At 47.4% G+C, this 20801-nt stretch overlaps 1 protein-coding gene across 2 annotated transcripts in view; it reads right to left on the bottom strand.

The window, feature by feature from the left end:
- GNAL (G protein subunit alpha L) overlaps positions 1 to 19934 on the bottom strand; it is a 44862-nt gene extending 24928 nt beyond the window's left edge. The window contains exons 1-5 of one of the 2 annotated variants that reach the window (XM_068993704.1): positions 19793 to 19934; positions 19504 to 19576; positions 19119 to 19123; positions 18782 to 18834; positions 18384 to 18503 (exon numbers count right to left, since the gene is read on the bottom strand). In XM_068993704.1, coding sequence (XP_068849805.1) covers positions 18384 to 18503; positions 18782 to 18834; positions 19119 to 19123; positions 19504 to 19576; positions 19793 to 19934 — 393 coding nt within the window. Of the gene's footprint in view, positions 1 to 18383; positions 18504 to 18781; positions 18837 to 19118; positions 19124 to 19503; positions 19577 to 19792 lie in introns of both variants that reach the window. The other variant, XM_068993703.1, reaches the window with a different exon arrangement.
- Positions 19935 to 20801: the final 867 nt, after the last annotated feature.

Below are 20801 nucleotides of genomic sequence, written 5' to 3'. Positions count from 1 at the left end.
AGGTATTATTCTTGGTCTCTTAGTCACTCTGAGTCCTGTCTGCTTTACGTGCTGAGAGGCAAAGAGGAAGAAGGCCCACTTTGGGGGAAGAGATTAAAGCGAACGTCTGTAAAAGGGTGTTTGCTGCATTTCCACAGAATTAGATACATATGTATTTGGGGAAACTTTAGTGTAGGACATAACAGAGGAGTCTAACAAGGAATCCTAAGACTACATTTGATCGTGGATTCTAGTATCGGAGGGCCTGGGTTCCAGCCTGGTTGGGTGGGAGGGCTCCTTCGCTCTGGCCACTGTACCCTGTTCCCTGGGGACAGGGCAGTCCTGGGCAGCGGCTGGAACACGCGGCGGACAGGTGGAGGAAGTGGGTGAGGATGTGCCTGTGAGGAGTGGGGCAGGAGGGGGTGGTGAGAGAGTGGTGGGAAGATAAAACCAGAAGGTGGGGGTGGCACAGGGAGGACAGACTTGGCGCAAGGTTGAGGACTGGCCTGTGAAGTGCTGCGGGGGGAAGGCTTGGGAGTCCTTGGCTCCGGGCACCAGGACGGGACCTGAACTCAAGGGTGCAGATCTGGCAGCATTGTGACTAGGCCACCAGGTGCCAAAAGGCCCCGACAGGAGCACACGGCAGGGAACAGGAAGCTGTGCAGGCTTGAGGACACCCACTGGTACAAGGCATCACCAGCTGCTGGGGAGGGAGCAAGGGTTCTGAACATGGGGCGGGGGGTGTCCAGGTCACCGGCATGAGGCTGGCTATGGTGGCAAGAATGGGCCCTGGGGACAGGAGCCCTGAGGGGCAGTGCTGTTGGGCTGAGCTGCACCCCAGCTCCCAGACCCTGCAAGGCCCCAGACTCCTGACTTACAGCAGGGGAGGGGTGAGGCTGGCTGAACAGAATTGCAGCCACTTTCTAGAAACAAGGGCTGAACCTTCTTAGGAGAACATGTGCAGCCCCATGAAAAGGTGCCTGGGAGCCAAGCTCCCAAGTCTCCACACTGGCGAGGGTCCCCAGGGTCGTGGATATCAATACAATTTATAATGCATGTATACAAAGGACCATAGCAGACAAAGATGAACAGTGAGTGCATGCTCAGTTGCTCAGTTGTGTCCAACTCTTCACGACGCGATGGACTGTAGCCCTCCAGGCTCTTCTGTCCTGCAGACTGCCAGGGGATGGGGAGGAGGATGGCGAGCAGGCTGGGGGCAGGGGCCCAGGATCCCCAGTTACTAAGAGGGCTCTTTGTAATTAACCAAGCGACACGTGTACCAGGCACCCACAACAGGCTGAGGATGTCCTCAGTAGGACCATGCAGCCTCCGCGAGAGGAAACACAGCTATGAGGAAACACGACACCCTTGGCGCATTTCTGGAGGGATTAGGGGACTCATGTTTCCACAGAATAACAGATCTCAAAGGCGCTGCTGATCTCTGCAATTCTGCAGCAGCTGAGAATCTAGCATTTGACTCAAAAGGGAAAGAAAACTGTCCAGAGAACCAGAGACCTTGACATTCTGCACTCATGAATTTGCGAGAGATCATCTTTAAGATTTCTTCCAGTTCTGGGACTCTCTGATTCTGAGTTTTGTATTTTCCCTCTTTTTATTTTTAATGGAGCCATTTTATTGACCTTTAATGCACATACCATACAGTTGACCCATTTACAGTGTACAAATCTGGTTTTTAGTTTATTTGTGGAGCTGTGTACCCATCACCATGATCACCTTTAGAAGACATCCATCACTGGTAAAGAATCCGTCTGCCAATGCAGAAGACTTAAGAGATGCAGGTTTGATCCCTGGGTTGGGAAGATTCCCTGGAGAAGGAAATGGCAACCCACTCCAGTATTCTTGCCTGGAGAATTCCATGGAGAGAAGAGCCTGGCAGGCTACAATCCATGGGGTTGCAAAGAGCTGGAACACAACTGAGCACACACACACATCACCTCAAAGAAGCCCTGTATCCAGGAGCAGTCACTCACTCCTCATTGTCACCCTCCTCTGCCCCTGAACCATGAGTCCACTTTCTGTCTCCACCAACCTGCCTGTTCTGGACATTTCACACAAATGGACTTCATACGCTATATGGCTTTTTGTTAGGCTTGTTTAATTTAACAAGTTTTCAAGGCTGTAACATGGGTCAGTGCTTCATTCTGCTTTTGACCAAATAAGATCCCACCATGTGGACAGACCACATGTGTTCATCCACTCATCCTTTGATGGACATTCGGTTGCCGCACTGTTTGGCTGTTGTGAACAGTGCTGCTATGAACGTTCCTGTACAAATATTTGTGGAAATGTGTGTTTTTAACTCTCTTGGGTTTATACCTAGGAGAAGGCCTCCTTTCCCAAAAGAAACGTTTAGAACCATTTTACAAGAGTTATTGAGCTGGAACTTTTGATTCATTGTGCTTAATTAATCTCAGTACTTAGTAGCTATATTAAACATTTATTCATTGGAAGCATTGATGCTGAAGCTCCAATACTTTGGTCACCTGATGTGAAGAGCTGACTCGCTGGAGAAGACCCTGATGCTGGGAAAGACTGAAGGTAGGAGAAGTGGGTGGCAGAGGATGAGATGGTTGGATGGCATCACCAACTCAAAGAATATGAATGTGAGCAAACTCCAGGAGATAGTGAAGGACAAGGAAGCCTGATGTGCTGCAATCCATAGGGTCACAGAGAGTCGGACATGCCTTAGCAACTGAAAGACAACAACAACCTTAATGGAGTTGAGCAGTGAGGCCTGTGTGACAGTTTTCACTCTCATCCAGCTCTTGAAAGTGATTCTGATTTAAACTTGAACACAGATGGTTGTTGTTCAGTCGCTTAGTCATGCTTGACTCCTTGCGACCCCATAGATTGCAGCTTCCCTGTCCTTCCTTGTTCTTCACCATCTCCTGGAGTTTGTTCAAACTCATGTCCATTGAGTCAGTGATACTATCCAAACATGTTATCCTCTGTCGTCTTCTTCTCCTCCTGCCCTCAATCTTTTTCGGCATCAGGGTCTTTTGCAATGAGCCGGCTCTTTGCATCAGGTGGACAAAGTATGGGAGCTTCAGCTTCAACATCAGTCCTTCCAATAAATATTCAGGACTTATTTCCTTTAGGATTGACTGGTTTGATCTCCTTGTAGTCCAAGGGGTTCTCGAGAGTCTTCTCCAATACTACAGTTTGAAAGCATCAATTCTTTAGCACTCAGTCTTCTTCATGGTCCAACTCTCACATCTGTACACGACTACTGGAAAAACCATAGCTTTGACTCCATGGACCTTTGTTGGTAAAGTGATGTCTCTTTTTAATATGCTGTCTAGGTTTGTCATAGCTTTTCTTCCAAAGAGCAAGCATCTTTTAATTTTGTGGCTGCAGTCACTGTCCTCAGTGATTTGGGGCCCAAGAAAATAAAACCTGTCACTGTTTCCATTGTTTCCCTGTTTTTTCTTCTTTTATTGGCCACACCTTGCAGCACATGGGATTTTAGTTCCCCCACCAGGGATTGTACCTGCATCCCCTGCAGTGGAAGTGTGGAGTCTTAACCACTGGACCACCAGGGGAGTCCCATAAACATTTAAAATTTTGATCAAGTCCAATGTGTTTTTCTTTTGTTGCTTGAGTTTCTGGTGTCACATCTAAGAAATCACTATCATATCCGAAGTCATGAAGATGCATGCCTCTATTTTCTTCTAAGCATTTGATGGTTTTAACTCTTAGATTTAGGCCATTGGTCCATTTTGTGTTAACTTCTGTGTGTGGTGTGAGGTTATGCATATTGTAGGGTTAGTTCAACCTAGGTTATTTCTCAAATTCACATGAATTTTTGTTGGAAAATGACATATTTCAAGTCCTTACTAAGTCATATTAAAATTTTTTGTCCTGTTCTCTCTCCCACAGAGAAGGAAATAGCAACCCACTCCAATATTCTTGTGTAGAAAATCCCATGGATGGAAGAGCTTGGCAGGCTACAGTCCATGGGATTGCAAAGAGTTGAACATGACTGAGCGACTTTCACATTCATTCTCCCACAAATGAACTCTCAAGAATCTTGCATGGAATGTTCACTGTGATAATAGCCTGTCAAAGATATTGTAAAACAAGGATGACCTTCTCCCTCAAAATCTGTCATCCCAGCCAAAGTATTTCCTGAGGGCCAACAATCAACCAAGCATTCACCAAATATTTACTGAGTTCCATTTCTGTGCCAGGTTCTGTGTTGGGGGCTGGGAGACCGCAGTGAGTGTGGAGGTGGCCCTGTCCTCAAGGAGCTTGAAACTATGTGGATTATATCCCCAGGACCCAGCGAGGAGCTGAGGACAGGGACCACCAGAATGAGTCATGACTCTGGTCCCAAGAAGTTAACCCCAAATGACTCAGACACCGAATAACTAGGCAACAATGAAGGGCAGTAAGTACTGGGTATAATACAGTGACTGAAGCTAGAGCCACAGGGAAGTGAAAGCTGCAGGAGTTCAGGAAAGGGAGAGATTATCCATTTCAGAGCAGACTGGAGAAGTCTCCAAAGGAGGTGGAATTAAACTCAAAGAACGTGTAGGACCTGCGCGATGAAGGTGGTAACAGTCAGGAGCCTAGAACAGGGTGGCTTCACTAACTGGGTGGGAGACCCAAAACCAGGGAGCCACCAAGTCTTGGTGGCACCTGCAAGCTAACCTGGCTGCTCTCTAACGATGGCGTCTTAGTGGGTCATGTGCTCTATACATGCGTCCATGTATCGCCATCAGCCCCCGACAAGAAAATCTAGTCGCTGATTTCCTTGCATGGGGGAGGGGGATACTACATGAGGGAGGGGATGTTACACGGGGAGGGGTATTACATGGGGGAGGGGATACAGTACAGGGGCAGCACCTTATTTAGACTGTGTGGTGTTGGTTATAGGCTTCTGATTTCTTTTTTTTTCTGAAAGCTGTTAAAATGTTTTACCAAGAAAAACACCCAGGAGAAAAATCAGCTCATTTGTTTCAAACAAACAAGCGTGATCTCTTGATAATCAGCCTTCTGCTGGGAAGGCACTTCGGGTCCCTTATGGCTCCTCTGGGACCCCCTCCCGCCTGGGTGTCTACGGCTCTGCTATGGCTACAGAAAAACACCTTGCTGGCCCTGTTCGCTCTCCTGGAAACCCTTGTTAGGGTCCCAGGCATGGCTACTGAGTCCAGCCAGCCTCTGACCCTGAGCTGCCCTTCCCAGCACTAAAGGGACACAGCACCCTTTCCCTCAGGGCACCTTGCTCTGTGCATCCTGAGTGGTCCTTTCCTTCCTTTGACAAAGCACTGAAACAGTTTTGATAGAAAAACCAACAGGCTTCAAACCACAGAGTTGGACATGATATTAAATGCCCAGGGGTCTCATAGATCAAGGCCAAACAGGCTCACCCACCCTCACATGCCCCCCGCCCCACATAGAGTTGAGGATTCACCCCCAAAGGCCCCGCCCCCTGCCCTGCTGTAGAGGGAGGATTCACCCAGAGTCAGGAATCCTAAAGCATCTGCACGAGGATGCAGAAAATCCAGCTGGTAAACATCCCCCTCCCGGGACTCAGTGATGTCACAGCGGGAATCAGAGCCATGACAACTGTCCTGGAGGCCTCTCCCGTCCCAGGCAGAGGGTGGGGTGAGGGCCCAGGGTGAGCCCACCCCACCGCCCCGATCTCACACTCCACTCAGTGATTCTAGTCACACCATTAGAAACCATTCCCCACTTTAACTTTTTGACCTTGAACATATGTGGCATCTCACTATATTTTAGAAAAGAACACCTTTCCTGGGCCTTTTTCCATCTCTAGTAAACTGAAACCTTGAACTTGTTTTCCTAGAATTTTCTTCTCATGTTCGCATCAGTGACCTGACTTCTTCTATCTTTCTTACTTATTTTCCATTCAAGTTGAAAGTGAAAAATAAAAGTGTTAGGCACTCAGTTGTGTCTTGACTCTTTGCAACCTCACAGACTGTAGCCCACCAAGCTCCTGTGTCCATGGGATTTCCCAAGAAAGAATACTGGAATGGGTAGCCATTTCCTGCATCAGAGGATCTTCCTGACTCAGGAATCAAAACTGGGTCTCCCGCACCACAGGCAGATTCTTTACCACTGAGCCACCAGGGAAGCCTTGATGGGCAATCCACTTGTGTCCCCATAGGTCTGGTAGGGGTGGAAGCAGAAGGACAGACCGAGGAGGCTCAGGTCACCCTGCCCGGGGCTGGACCACCCACTCAAGGGGGCGCAGGTGTCCTAATGGAAGAGGCGTCAAGCCCTCATGATGACCAATCCTTCATATTTATCACACATTCTGTCTTCAAGCAAAAATGCTGTTGCTGACTTTGAATGAATGAAGACCTATCCTGAATTGTAAATGTAAAAATACCTACAGGAAAGTGCAGTTATCACTGTGATGGTGAAGTATAGCTACATTTATGCCCAGCAGCCCCCATACCCTGAGATTAGGAGGCACTGCAAGTCCACTGTCGCAGCTGGGCCCACCCGGGGCTGAGAACCACACAGGAGCCCATCTCTACCTGAGGGCTCAGCAGAAACCTCAGGGAGCTTTTCAAACACACAGATTCCTCGGACCTTCCCCGGAGAGTTCCTACTCAAAGTCTCTGAGGGCAGGCAGAGGGATCTTGCTTTAAAAGCTCCCTAGATGATCCTGAGATGCCAATCTGGGAATAATGCCTAGACCTTGGGGCTGCCGAGTTCTCAGGCTGCTTCTGAGCTCGAAGGCTTGATTATGGGGTCGGCTCAGGGTTTGATCAGAGTTATTTACTGGGGCAGCAGGAGATAAAAAGGGAAGTCTGTGGAAGACAGTGGGACCAGGGGCCCCAACCACCTTCTCCATCTTTCCTATTGAAGAGCTGGCCCTGTGCATGGGCCCACGAGCCCACTGAACTTGCCAAGTACACACAAGAACGTCACCACATAAAAACTGACTGCGGCACGTCATCACCAACACAGGAAACCACCCATTCAGGTTGAGCGTTTGTTAGTTAATGAAACTGCCCAATGACGCTGAGGTCTTCTATACATATAAGCACATTCATACTTGGGCTTCCCTGGTGGTTCAGACGATGGTAAAGGATCTGCCTGCAATGCAGGAGACTCGACTTCAGTCCCTGGGTCGGGAGGATCTCCTGGAGAAGGGAATAGCTACCCATTTCAGTATTCTTGCCTGGAGAATTCCATGGACAGAGGAGCCTGGGGGGGCTACAGTCTATGGGGTTGCAAAAAGTTGGACATGACTGAAACGGCTTAGCATGCACACAGAGACAATTTTAGACTGGGATTTGGTGAAATCCTAGGATCTCTTGATCTGCAGCTTTTCATGCGTGCTGGTCTCATCTTTCTACTTTCTAGACCATAAACCTGAGAACAGGGATTATTTTAGAAATCTCAACTCCACTCCCTGAGCCCTTAATCGGATGCCCCAAGCACAGCTGGGGCTCCACGAACACAGCCTGAATAATTTCATTAGCTTGCAAAAAGGTACAAGGGATACAAAAAGGTGACCTGAACTAACGAATTATAAAATGATGCTCATAAAATACAAAAGATTTAAATGGAGATGTGTGAGGACCATCAGGACCATACAATCCTGAGTCATGTGTGAAAGTACCATTACTTCTCATTCAGATGGGACCCCAAATCGGATTCATTTCCATTGGCAGTTCTAGGGCTCAAGGGGCGGAGACATCAACTGAGTTTCCTTTTCTTCCCCTACATTCTCCCTCCTGCATTTCAGTTATTGGGGGTCTCTGAGTCGTGCAGCCCCTGCTCTGTTTCAGGACCTTGGATTCTGAGCCGACCAGGCATGCAAGGCAGCTGGGACTGGCCTCCTCCGCCTGGTTTCTGGGGCGGATGCTCCTGACACCCCATCCCGCTCTCCCCAGGTACAGAGCAGCATGGGAGGGTCACAGCCCCCTCTTCCCTCTCCTTTTCAGAACAGGGAACAGTCATTTTCTTTCACTTTAATCATTTTCTCCCTTGAGAAACGAATTCAAACGTCTTTCACTTGCCAGCAGAGTGGGCGGGAGGTGGGTGGAAATCTTTCAAGATTCAATAACAGCTCAACATGGGGCTCAGCCGGAGGAGCAGGCTCTGTAACCCCTTCGGGGCCGACACTGCCTGATATTTTGCTGGAGGGGGACTCACTCCGGGTCTTTTGTCAGAACCACCCCTTATGGCCTTACATATGATGACGTGGATCCAATTCAAGAAAGACATGTGGCAAGAGAACCAAGACAAAACAGAAACGATGCAATTGACTCCTTTTACCTAAGATGATGAATTGTATGCTCGAGAGAGAAAAAGAAAACCCTTGGAAAGTCTGGGTGAGGAACTCCTTGGGACCAAGGAGCTCCATGAGTCCTCACTGGCTGGTGCTGGGCTGGGGTGGAAGCACCTGGGCACCCAAGCTGGCACCTCTAAGCACAGCCCAGCACCCTGTTTCCTCAGATGGTCAGAGTGCTAACATGTATCGCTGCCACATGTTCTACCCGTTGGGTGGCTCCAGGCACACAGATTTGCCCTGGAGCAGCCCAGCCCCCTACCTGCCCCAGGATGCCTCCTCCCCACCCCCTCCACTCCCAGCACCTGGGAGGAGCTTCCCAGGGATGAAGCCAGGGGAGCCCAAAGAAGCCAGGTCTACCTACCCAAGCTGTCCTCTCAGACAGTAAAGAATCTGCCTGCAATGCAGGAGACCTGGGTTCAATCCCTGAGTTGGGAAGATGCCCTGGAGAAGAGAAGGGCACCCCACTCCAGTAGTCTTGCCTGGAGAATCCCATGGACAGAGGAGCCTGGTGGCTACAGTTGATGGGATCACAAAGAGTCAGACACGACTGAGCACACATTTTCCTTCTAGACTTGATCTCCAAATCCCACTGGGGCAAAAAGAATGATCTGGAAGCCTTTGGTGAACTGAAGCTGGGAAAGAAAGATCTCCTTTCAAATGGCTGATAAGAGACAATAACTAAGCACGGGACAGACAGAAAGTATGAATTACAGCAATTTCAGACTCTGGAGAGACTAACGATGCTACAATATCTGGAACTTTCTCTCTGCAAACACCATGTGCTTACTGTCTTCTGGGCCCCAGTTTTAAATAGTAGCGACTGAGTAATGCTTCTTGCTCATCCCCTGTTTCCACACTCGAATTCTCTGCACACTGTGAATCACTCACTTTCTCCCACGTCTCTGACTCCCTCCTGGACAGACACCCAGCCCCGCTCACTCTCACAATCCAACTGAACAGCACAGTGAGTTCCTTTAAGGCTCAGGAACTGGGAACTGGCTTTTCTCCCCACTGAGCTGAAAAGGAATCCCCCCCAACCATGTATCCTATTCAGATTCATAACACAGCCTTTTCTAAACACACACAGACTAGAGCCAATTTTGTGGCTCACAAGTACAATGCTAATTTGTATGTTTTCAGTGAATTACTCAATGCCCTAAAAAAGCGCATGCCTAAGTGACACCGAAAAGAACAAAGTCGCACAATCTGTCTCTGCTCAAGTGATCCAGACGGCGTGGCTCTTCCTTGGCAGCGGTGTCCAGAAGGACACGCGTACACACAACAGTGTGGGGCATGCAGCACTTTCCATCACAACAGGTGTCGAAAGGCAGGTCTCACAGGTAAACCAGGCCTGGCCGCTGGCAATCCACCTACAGACATGGGCAAGGGCCACCGTGGCTGACTGTCTCTGAGACAGGCGACGGTGGACAACACGGGAGACAGAGAGGCTGGGAGACGGTCAGGGCCATGCCAAGCGGTGGACATGACCCCCACTGCCCAACTTGCAGACAGAGAAGTGCGGCCGAGGAGACTCTATAAGAGAAGCAGCTCTGGTCAGCACTGGGAGGGTGGACAGGGTGGTGCCTACTCGTCAAGGAGGACACACACTGCCAGGGCCAGGCCAGGCCCCCTCCTCAGGGGCTGTCCCTCCCCACCAGCCTGGCCTCTGACAGCCACATGGACATCAGGGTTGCAGCGTGGGCTCGGGGAGGCCCAGTGAACAGCCAGTGGCCTGCACCTGCCACAGCACCACCGTGCAGGCTGGCAGAGAAGAAACCTCTGTTTTCTCTGCCCCAGCCTCTGGTCCAGTCCCAACTGTCTGCTGCGGCCCCCACGGTGATGGGGTCCTTGGGCACCTGGCATGTGGCTTCCTCAGCCTGAGATATCTGGACATGTGCAGTGCACAACAGATTTTGAAGACTAAGAAAAAAGATGATAAAATATCTCATAAATAGCTTCTGGAGATCGTATGTTATAGGAATACGTGGGGTAAATCATGTTAAGTAAAATATATTGTTAAACTTCACTTGTTTCTTTTCATTTTGTAAAAGCGTGGCTACTTGGGGGTAAAATTACACATGTGGTTTGCATCTGTGGCTCTTATTACACCTTTACTTCCAGTGTGTGGTCAGTGTGGCATGGAGGACGTGCTGACTGAGATAGGGCTGGCCGTGGTCTCACATGGTGACGCAGCCACTCTGAAATCAGCAGACCACGTCGTGCCAGTGAATCTCACAGCATCGTCCTCTATCACAAGAAATGCAAGTCCCAGTAAAATCCTCAAGGTTCAGGATTTTCTTTATCAGGCATTTTGCTCACATGACCCCTTTGAGATAATCTCGTAAACTTCCCTCTGAGAGGGAGCAGGGCACAAAGAATACAGGCGAATAAATTAGAAAATTGATTATCTTCTAATTATAAATATGCTTGCTCCTTGGAAAAAAAGCTATGACCAACCTAGACAGCATATTAAAAAGCAGAGACATTATTTTGCCAACAAAGGTCCATCCAATCAAAGCTATGGTTTTTCCAGTAGTCATGTAGGGATGTGAGAGTTGGACTATAAAGAAAGCTGAGCGCCAAAGAATTGATGCTTTTGAACTGTGGTGTTGGAGAAGACTCTGACAGTCCCTTGGGCTGCAAGATCAAACCAGTCCATCCTAAAGGAAATCAGTCCTGAATATTCATTGGAAGGACTGATGCTGAAGCCAAAACTCCAATATTTTGGCCACCTGATTCGAAGAACTGACTCACTGGAAAAGAACCCAATGCTGGGAAAGATTGAATGCAGGAGGAGAAGGGGAAAACAGAGGATGAGATGTTTGGATGGCATCACCAACTCGATGGACATGAGTTTGAGCAAGCTCTGGGAGTTGTTGATGGACAGGGAAGCCTGGTGTGCTGCAATCCATGGGGTTGCAAAGAGTAGGACATGACTGAGCGACTGAACTGAACTGAACTGAACTGAAATTAGAAAACTCCAATTTCTCTTTACTGTGGACCAAAGGTGGCCAGAACTGGAGGGTGACACAGGTCATCACTGGTCCTCACAGAGTCCTGTTTTGCTTTGCTTTGTTATGTGTTTGTCTGTAACACAGTGAAAACATTGGACCCCTTCTGTCCCCCACACCAGAACATTCCACATGTCTCTCCTGCTTCCTTTCTGTTGCCCCAAACACTGCAATGCTCAGTCTCTTCTCTTTTACAGAAATTATCACAAATGTATTGGGTTGGTCGAAAAGTTTGTTTGGGTTTTTCCAAACGAACTTTTTGGCCAACCCAGTATGTGTGCTGAAACAGCACAGTCCTTACTTCTGCTTGTTTCTGAAAGTCATAGAACGGTGTTGTTCTTTACATAAACTTCCATCATTTCAGTTGGTTCAGCATCAACACACGGAAACCCACCCATGTCGAGGTGCACGTGGAGTCCACTGATGCTGCACCCGTCTCTCACAGGTCCCCACAGGGTCTGAGTCCATGTCCTACGGATGGGCATTTGGGCTGTTTCAGCCTTCGGTTCTAACAACTGGGCCACTGTGTTTCCTGTTACACGTTCCTAATGACAACACTAATTTTATTAATTAAAACAAATAATCTTGAAATCCATTGTAATCTCTGCCCCTCTGGCAGTATCCAGAAATCTCCTAGGCGTTCCTCAAAAATGGCAGCACGAAGAAAAAAAGATCTGGTACTTGGACGAGTCTATTGTGTGCAGCTCAGAATCTTCTTCCCGTTATTGTCAAATACATCTTTTCAGTCCTTGGTGGTATATAAGGACAAGGTTTATCTTCAAAGAACTTAGTAATTTGTTCATTATGCAAAATGATTTTTTTTAAAGAATAATGCAATTAGCCAAGAACATGTCTACAACGGCTCCTTTCTTTTTTTTTTTTGAAGCAATATGATGTTTAATTTCCCACAAAATGCTGTATTTCTTCCACTCTGGATGTACTACAGTTTTAATAATAGATTCTGGGGGGTGAGGGGGTGTATGGGAGGAGAATGCTGTCACATTAAATGTGCGTATCTATTATAAGACACATGGCAGTTTCAGAAATTCCACACTTTAAAGGTGTAGAGTGATAAGGCTCCCTCAGCCCTGGGTTGGTCTCCCTGGCTTGGGTGATGCAAAGGACCCTTCAGAGCTGCTCAGAGCTGCTCTCAACGGTTAGGCATTTCTGAGTCCAGTTTCTTATGCACAGGTCAAGAGACGCTTTATCTGCAGTGGACATGGATGTGATGTTGAAAAGATGCCTATAAGAGGAAATGTTGATAATGAGAAAGAAAACATATTTTCCCTACGTGTAAATCTTAATTTGAAGCAACTATAAAGAGCCCTGAGAAGTTTTAGTCATTCACTGGTTGATATTTAAAATAGAACTTGTAGGGGACTTTCCTGGTGGTCCAGACATGCCTGGGACTCTGAGCTCTAAATGCAGGGGGCCCGGGTTTGATCCCTGGTCAGGGAACTAGATCCCACATGCCACGGCTAAGACCAGGAGGAGCCAAATGAATAAATAAATAAAAGTATAAAAAAATAAAATGGAACTTGTAGAATATTAATCCTGTGGTCCCGGGCTCTGAGTTGATTAAAAGGAAAGACACTTGGGAGTAACACCTGTCATCAGTTGCTTAGGCCTGGGGGTGACCCGCGTCTTCTGGGCCAGGAGGGAGGGTTGGCAAAAATATATACATCAAATTGGATTTCCAGCACATTTTTATTGTAACTAAAGTTCCTTTCTGGTTCTCCCATTTGTACTTGGTCAACAGTAATAACCATAATGTTTCTTGACTCTTCCGGTCTTTAAATTCTCAAGCTTTCTCACTGGATGCGACTCATTCTCAAGTAATGCCATGAGGCTGATACTACTGTCCCCATTTCACAGATGGGAAAATTCAAAAGCAAGTCGGCTAAAAGGCTGTGTCTGGCCAAGAACTGGCTTGGGTTCATCAGATCTGGGTTCATTCTGCTGCACCCCAATTCACTGGGGTTGGCTGGAATAATCCTAAAAACTGTTTGGAGAGAGGCCCCATCCTTCTGTTTATGGCTGCACTATATTATTTTCAAGGGCCAAAGAGGTTCCCACAGCACTGAATTTTTTTTTGAAGACCTTAAAATATTTAAAGTCCCAGAGTAAGCACATCTTAAAATTGACAAAAAAAGTATCCTTTCTAAACTATCAGGGACATAATAAAAACTTTTTATACATTTTCTCTGAAAGATGGCCTTGTGTAATAGGATTCAAACACATCCTAATAGCCCATAAGGATAAATGCCTGGAGAGAAGCACACAGACGTGACAACACAAGAATGCCTCTACTTAAGGGACTGGACAGAGTAATGCCAGATATCACAGTACGAAAAGAAGCTACAAAAATTTTAAATAGAAACTTACCACAGAGATATTTTTATACTACATCCAAGCAATGTAACACAGGCTATCTGAGACCCTGGGGAAGAGTATAAACCAAAAGCTGAAAAGAGGCCCTAATGGGGTGATGTCCACGTTCTAATGGCCTTTAGTTCAACAACAACAGGCCATTAGAGGTGTCTTTGACCAGTTCAAGAAGCTGCATAACACTTCTTCAAGGGAGTGGAAAAATAATCCCTCGCTGATATTTTTCATCTTGATTAATTAATTGACTGCACAGGTAAATGTCTGCAAATATGATGCAATGGGACGAACAAAGCTGCAAGAATGTCCCATGAAAGTGGCCAACTTGCAGCAAGAGTCTGATGGATAAACTGTTCTTTGGGGCAGATTTGCGTCCTGGTCACTGGGATGTTCCTGTTTCCAGGCCACCCTACCCTTCACCTAAGAGGCCTCTGGGAAATTCTACTTGAATGGGTGAATGGTCTAGTAATTCCCAAAGTTTCATTTTCAATCACTTGCATTTTTGCTCCTAAGAGAAAGGAGTGGCTGCCAGAGCTGACTATCTCCGGCATGCTGGAGGTTGACCACAGTGACTCCAGAGACCACCCTGCTCTTCTGGGAAACTTCCTCTTGCCAGACTGTTTCAAGGGGCTGCACCCGGCCTGACTATACCTCTCCGCCCACAGCTGGAACCAGGCTGACCCGGCGATGGGGTTGGACCAGTAATTCTGGAGCCCAGGAAGGCCATATGGCAGGCTTTGGAGTCAGGCCACTGGGCTCCAGTCCTGAACTCTAACTCTGGAGCAGTCAACCGCCTCCTCTGAGCTCCCATCCCCGACGAGGGCTGGGAGGATAACACAGACGTTGTGATCACTGGATTCAGGACATGGCCTGAAGCCTTCGGGAGCTGAGGCCTTTTTTTCACGGTATCAAGCCAGCAGACTGACACCGCCAAAACAAGATGAAAACCAAGGAAGAGAAAATTTTTTCTGATAGACTCATATATTTTAACATCCTATTTTTGTTTTTCCTTACATTTTTACTATAAACTATAAATTTATCCCAGATCAAAGTATTTTTTGAATAATATAGTATTTTTGACTCTGCCCAGGGCTTCCCTGGTGGCTCAGATTGTAAAGCATCTGCCTGCAATGCAGGAGACTCAGGTTCGATCCCTGGGTTGGGAAGGTCCTCTGGAGGAGGACTTGTGATAAACATCCACTTAGGAGACGGGTGATGATGACAGAGCCCTGACTGACCTGACTGCTCTCAGATTGCACACTAAGTCTCACTTATCCACCGGCCCTTAGAAATGCTAGCAAAACACACTTTTAAGGGAGCTAATACAATACCCACATTTTGGGAAGAAAATACCAAACAAACCAATTAATACTCCAGTTTAATTCATCATTGATTGTCTATGGGATTCCCAGGTAGAACTAGTGGTAAAGAACCTGTCTGCCAATGCAGGAGTCAGAAGAGATGCAGGGTTGATTCCTGGGTCGGGAAGATCCCCTAAAGAAGGGCATGGCAACCCACTCCAGTATTCTTGCTTGGAGAATCCCATGGACAGAGGAACCTGGCGGACTACAGTCCACGGGGTTGCAAAGAGTCAGACACGACTAAGCAACTTAGCACACTAATTGTCTGGTATTGTGCTAAGAGTTTGGTGGACCAATTGCAGTATTGTTCTACTTTGTAAGTGATCAAATAGTGCATGTTCTGTCATGCCCACCACCTGGCCTGTGTGTCTCCTACCACTTTCTGTGCAGACTGGCTAGGTGCACAGACAGCGGGTCAGCCAGTGAAGAGGTCGAGGCCATGTGGACGGGTGCTCATGTGCAAGCACTGTGAACAGGCAGTGGCCAGTGAGCTGTCCATTCCAGACTGCCCAGTGTCTCCATCTGGACTATTCCAGGTGCCTCCGAGATGGTCCCCCCCACTTCACCTCTCCCTTCCTAGAACCTGTTCCACTCACAGCCAAAGCGATAGTGATGCAACACTCAGGTCTCCCCTCTCAGAGGTTCCAATCTCTCCCAGGTGGGGACAGACCAGGCCTGAGAGACTCCAGCACTCGCCCTGACCTCCCCAGGCACCCTCTGCTGGGCAGGCCACTAGCCAGCCTCACTCCTCTTCCTGTTACAACATTAGGGCCATTCATGGGGTCACAAAGAGTTGGCCACGACTGAACAAGGGTTCAACCGAGATTCACTCAGGAGTCTAAGGTGAAGAGTAAACCCAGGCGTGACATTCTTAGAGGAAATTCTCAGGACCCTCTGAGATACTCTAGACTTTTCATTATAAAGAGCAACCTGATGCAGAATCTCAAATTCTTAATAATGAACAAGAAACTCCAACTTTCTTCTAATTTTTCCTTCTTAAATTAAATAACTCTGAAATTAATTTTTAATGATAGGAAATATTTGGTTCAGAAATTATTCTAGATCTATAGGGAAACAAACTTTAGACCCTCAAGGAACTGGACTGTGACACAGAAAGATTTTCTCAAGGATTTAATCTGAAAGTACTAGATTTAGTAAATCCGTGTTATGTTTACTATTAAAATATTTGATTTAGCTCTACTGTTATGGTTTTTAAAATGGATATGTTCTTTAAACAAGAGTTAATTGTCTTCAAATGAACCAAGTGTTATTAGTATATGTCAGACATTTGCCTTAACATCACCCTTATGAGGCTCATCAAAACATAAATTCAAGAACTATTTAATCTAATAGTATAAATGATGAATATTTCAGAGCACTATAGAATAAACATTACTGAAAGCTGTATGCACATTAAAATAAAACAATTTTCAGGAAGAAAGTTATTAGACACTGATTTCCTTTTTTATGTAAGTGCTGGCTCAATTGTAAACATAATCTTATTTGACACAGAGACCCAGTATGACAACAGAATGTAGGCTTGAAAACTACCAAAAAAAAAAAAGAAAGTTTTGCTTCTGGAAAAGCATTACAATTCTATCTGCATTAGCTGGTTCCCAATGCTCTTTTATTTTAATGACAGTTAATTATGACCATCATTTCACAATGGCTTCAACATAGCTATATGAAAATATATGTCTTCAGTGCAAATGGTTTCTCAAGTTTTTTTTATTATTATTAAAAATTGTTCTATAGCTCAAAAATACATTTGCAAATTAGGTGCTTTGGGTTCCTTAGTAACCCATGCGGGTGTTACTGTTTTTGGATTTCAGATGGAATCTGGGCGGCCTTGTCACGTGTGTGTTCCTCATAAGCAGAAGAAAATATGACAGATCAATCCATCTTGATGTTAATTTCTCATTATATGCTGAGAATAACATCTCCCTTCATCAGAACCACACAGAAGGTGTTTCATGATTACTTTTAGATGAGCATGCAGGACAAAATTTAGAACTCAAATGCATTCTATAAATATGTAAATCTGAAGGGGATTGAGAACACCTGATTTCAGTTAGGAGCCGGCAGTTCTGGGGGACTTTTCCAGTACGTAAGCCATCGTAGCGCGCTAGGAGGACCCAGGGCTCCAGAAGGCTGAAGCCCAGCTTTGTTCCCCATCATTTCCTTAAGACCTCCCCTCCATGACATCCAGTTAAAGACACAGTTAAGTAAACAACAGTGTGCCTGCCTTGCCAGACGCCACAGTCACTTTTTCTAGGTGGTTTGCCATCACTACCTTTGTCTTCTTAGAAATTCTAGGGGTTTCATTGGCTATGTTGGAATGCTTATCAGAAACAAACGTCATGTTAGAGGATGCAGTAAAAAGCTTTCAAAAGTAATTCTTATCCGCCATCTGGACACAGAGCCTATGGGGCAACTGTGTTCTACTGAAGGCGGGGGGACGGGGATGCACGTGGGCCCATCTGTCTTATACAGAGCCTCCCATGTCAGCTTTCCTTGGAAAAGAGAGTGCTAGAACGAAAAACATCTCAAGGCCACCATGCCAGGCAGCGGGAACTTTGAAATACTGTTTTTTTTGGGGGGGTACACCCACATACACTCTTCTGGCACAACTAAAAAAAACTGATTTTATGAGAAACTGAAGAAATATTTTCTTCTTTGAAACAGGTTACATCAAATAACCAAACAACAGTATTTTAAAGAAACGTATGTCCACCAAACAAGAGAAAACTCATATTCACATCACCCTCTCACATAAGCAACAGTGCTATCCAAATGATCAAACAAGCAGCCTAAAATTCTGTGGACATGAAAGGAATTACATTTTCCCAGGAGACAGTCGACATTCAGAAGTGATCCAGGTGTGACCTACATCTGGCCTGCGCCCCTCACGTGAGCTGAAGAACCCCCATCTTAAGAGTAAACTGGGTTCTGTTCTCTTATGCCCAAGGATATGATCACATACCATAAAGCACTTCTGCTCATACAATTTCTACTCTCCTGTTATCTGGGAAACGGCGTAATTGTTGATTTAGAAATACGCAGGGGTAAAAGCACCACCAGTATTTCTTAGAGGTATGCTGTCTTCCTGATTATCACCTGCACCAACATGCTCATTAAAACATTTCTTACAACCTTATTGTCTTTATTACTATTTTTAACACGTGTTAATATTTTGGTATAGAGGGAAGCACTTCTCCCAGGCAGAGAGCTAGAATTTTGAAGAAAGTCAATAATGAAATAACATTAACACTGGTTCTCAGTAAGCCACCTGGTTAACAACTGTTCTATCTTGTACTGTTTAAAATACTTCGGTAAGGATTTACTTACCTGGGAATATTCAAAGTCTGTGATGGGGGCAATGCTCTTGATATAGTCTGATCGAAACTGGTTTTCCGGGTTGGCCAGTGGAACGGGGGGAATTATGGTACTCATCGCCGACACAATTGTCTACAGTAGAATGAAGGAAAAGAATGTATGAATAAATAAACTACTTAGGCTCCATGTGTGATAATCTAGTCTGTGATTTCTGTGTACACCATTTGAGGGAGCAGAGGACACAACCTTTTCACGGAACAAATATTTAGGAAATTCCTGGGACTTCCCTGGTGGTCCAGTATTTGAGACGCCAATGCTCCCAAATCAGGAGGCATGGGTTCAATCCCTGGTAGGGGAAGTAAGATCCCTCATGCTGCACAGCTTGGCCAAAAACAAAACAAAATCCTTACCACAATAGCATCCTTAACGTTTTTCCGGATGTCCAGAATTTTCTGTTTCTTCTCTCTGTATGAAAACAGAACGGTTATTAATTAACTTTCTGCACAGCTGGTTGAATGCTGAATGAAACTTTAGATTCCCAGATGCAGTGGGGCTAACATAGTACCACTAGACGTCAACATTAGCCCCAGGACCATAGCAAAAAGTTGTTTCTTTTTTTTCAATCTGGGAAAGAAAAATACCTACCTTTACAGGTTTGGACTCTAAATAAATTTGAAGGGACGCACCACAGACTCTAGCTCTAGACAACCACACAGGTTAAACATAACAAGGTAAAATGGTCATGACTACTGCTACAAAAAATACAGGGCTACACCTGCAAACATATCTTATTTGAATCTATCCATATGTTGAATTGAAATAGATGCAGACACAGGGAGAAGTATATATTGACACATTAAGTGAGATCAGAGCTATAGTAATAACACAGATCAACCTCCAGTATCGATTAAATCACACTTTGTTAAGTAAATATTTTGATGTAGGCACCACCAGAGGAAGGGTTTGCTTAAATATGCCAAATTCAACAACTCGCGTCTATATTTTCTGTCCTAAAAGGCTGACTCAAAGATCAAATTAACTGTTTAGAGAGAACATGTTTGGGGAGGCCGGGAGAGAAGGGACAAAGTTTGCATGCGGTTGGGAAGCAAACCCGGAATGGGTCATTCCTTACTCTGGATTAAATCCGTTGACGTGCAGGATCCTCATTTGCTTGACGATAGTGCTTTTCCCAGACTCACCAGCCCCTGAAAATACACAGAGAGAACGCTGTGACTGGGGGCTGGAGACCGTGGCCATCTCTCCCGCCACCAGAGACGAACCAGCGTCCTGCCCGCGCGCGGACGTCTTCAGGCGCGCGCTCGCAGTCGGCGGGGGCGCTGGCCCCGCAGCCCGGCCCTCTCTGAGCCTCGGGCCGTGCGCTCGGCTCTGGCCAGGCGCCGCCGCGCACCCCCCGGCCTTACCCAGCAGCAGTAGGCGGTGAGTCGCTTTGTAAGCCAGCCGCTCCTTTTGCAACTGCTTCTCGATCTTCTTGTTGGCCTCGCGCCGCTCCTTTTCATCGACGCCCTGGTCTTCTGACGTCTTGCTGTTGCCCAAACACCCCATGCCTGCCCGCTCGCGTGGACCTCAGGCACGGTTAGGAATTTGCACAAAAGGCGGCAGACAGCTGTAGGTGTGTGTAGACCCTGCGGCGGCCTCTTTTCCTCGCTGTTGAAAGAGACGTTCCGGTCTCTCGGTGTTTTCCGACCAGAGTAGGCGTTTCTTCTCCCTCCCCGTGCCCACCGCGAGCTCCCAACTCAGAGAACGCAAAGAAGACGCGCGGAGCCAACTGCTTTTTAAAGACAATTGTTTAGAATGATCTGCTGGATAAGCAGCAGTAAGCGGAGACAAGGCGGAGCGCGCCGGTCCTCCGGAGCCGGCCGGGTGGCGCTGGCCCTCCCCGCGCCCCGCGCGCCCGGCGCGCCCCTCTCCGCGCGCCCGGCTGCTCGCGCCCGATGAGCTGCCGGGGAGCGCCTAGGGTGACCGGAGCATGGACGCTCTGCCGGGTGCCCGGGCCCCGCCGGTGGCGGCCGAGTAAGGCGAGGGGGGACGGAGCGCGCCGGGTCCTCGCCAGTGACTATGGGCACCTGTCGGCCATCCGCGCCCCATCCCATGTCCGAGCCCCAAAGGCCTCCTCGCGGCGGGGAAAGGGAGCCGACTCAGGGCGGCGGGGCAGGGGGTCCTGGGACTGGAGGGGTGGCGGCCGCCCTCGAAGGGAACCGCGGAGGCTCACCCGCGTGCGGTCCGGACGCGGCGCGCGCGGCTCCTTCGCAGCCCGAGCGGCTCTGGGTCTGGGCGTGCGCTCCGGCGATCCCGCACCGCCTCCGGCTTGCGGCGGGCGAGGCCTCGTGCTGCATCATGCATATTCTATCAGGGGGAGGGTCCGTGCCGTGCTCAGGCACCCCGCCTCCCCTCGTTCCCGTTCTAGATGGT

The sequence above is a fragment of the Capricornis sumatraensis genome, chromosome 21 (assembly GCF_032405125.1).
Source record: "Capricornis sumatraensis isolate serow.1 chromosome 21, serow.2, whole genome shotgun sequence".
NCBI classification, from domain to species: domain Eukaryota; kingdom Metazoa; phylum Chordata; class Mammalia; order Artiodactyla; family Bovidae; genus Capricornis; species Capricornis sumatraensis.
This window is presented reverse-complemented; position numbering and strand designations above follow the sequence as displayed.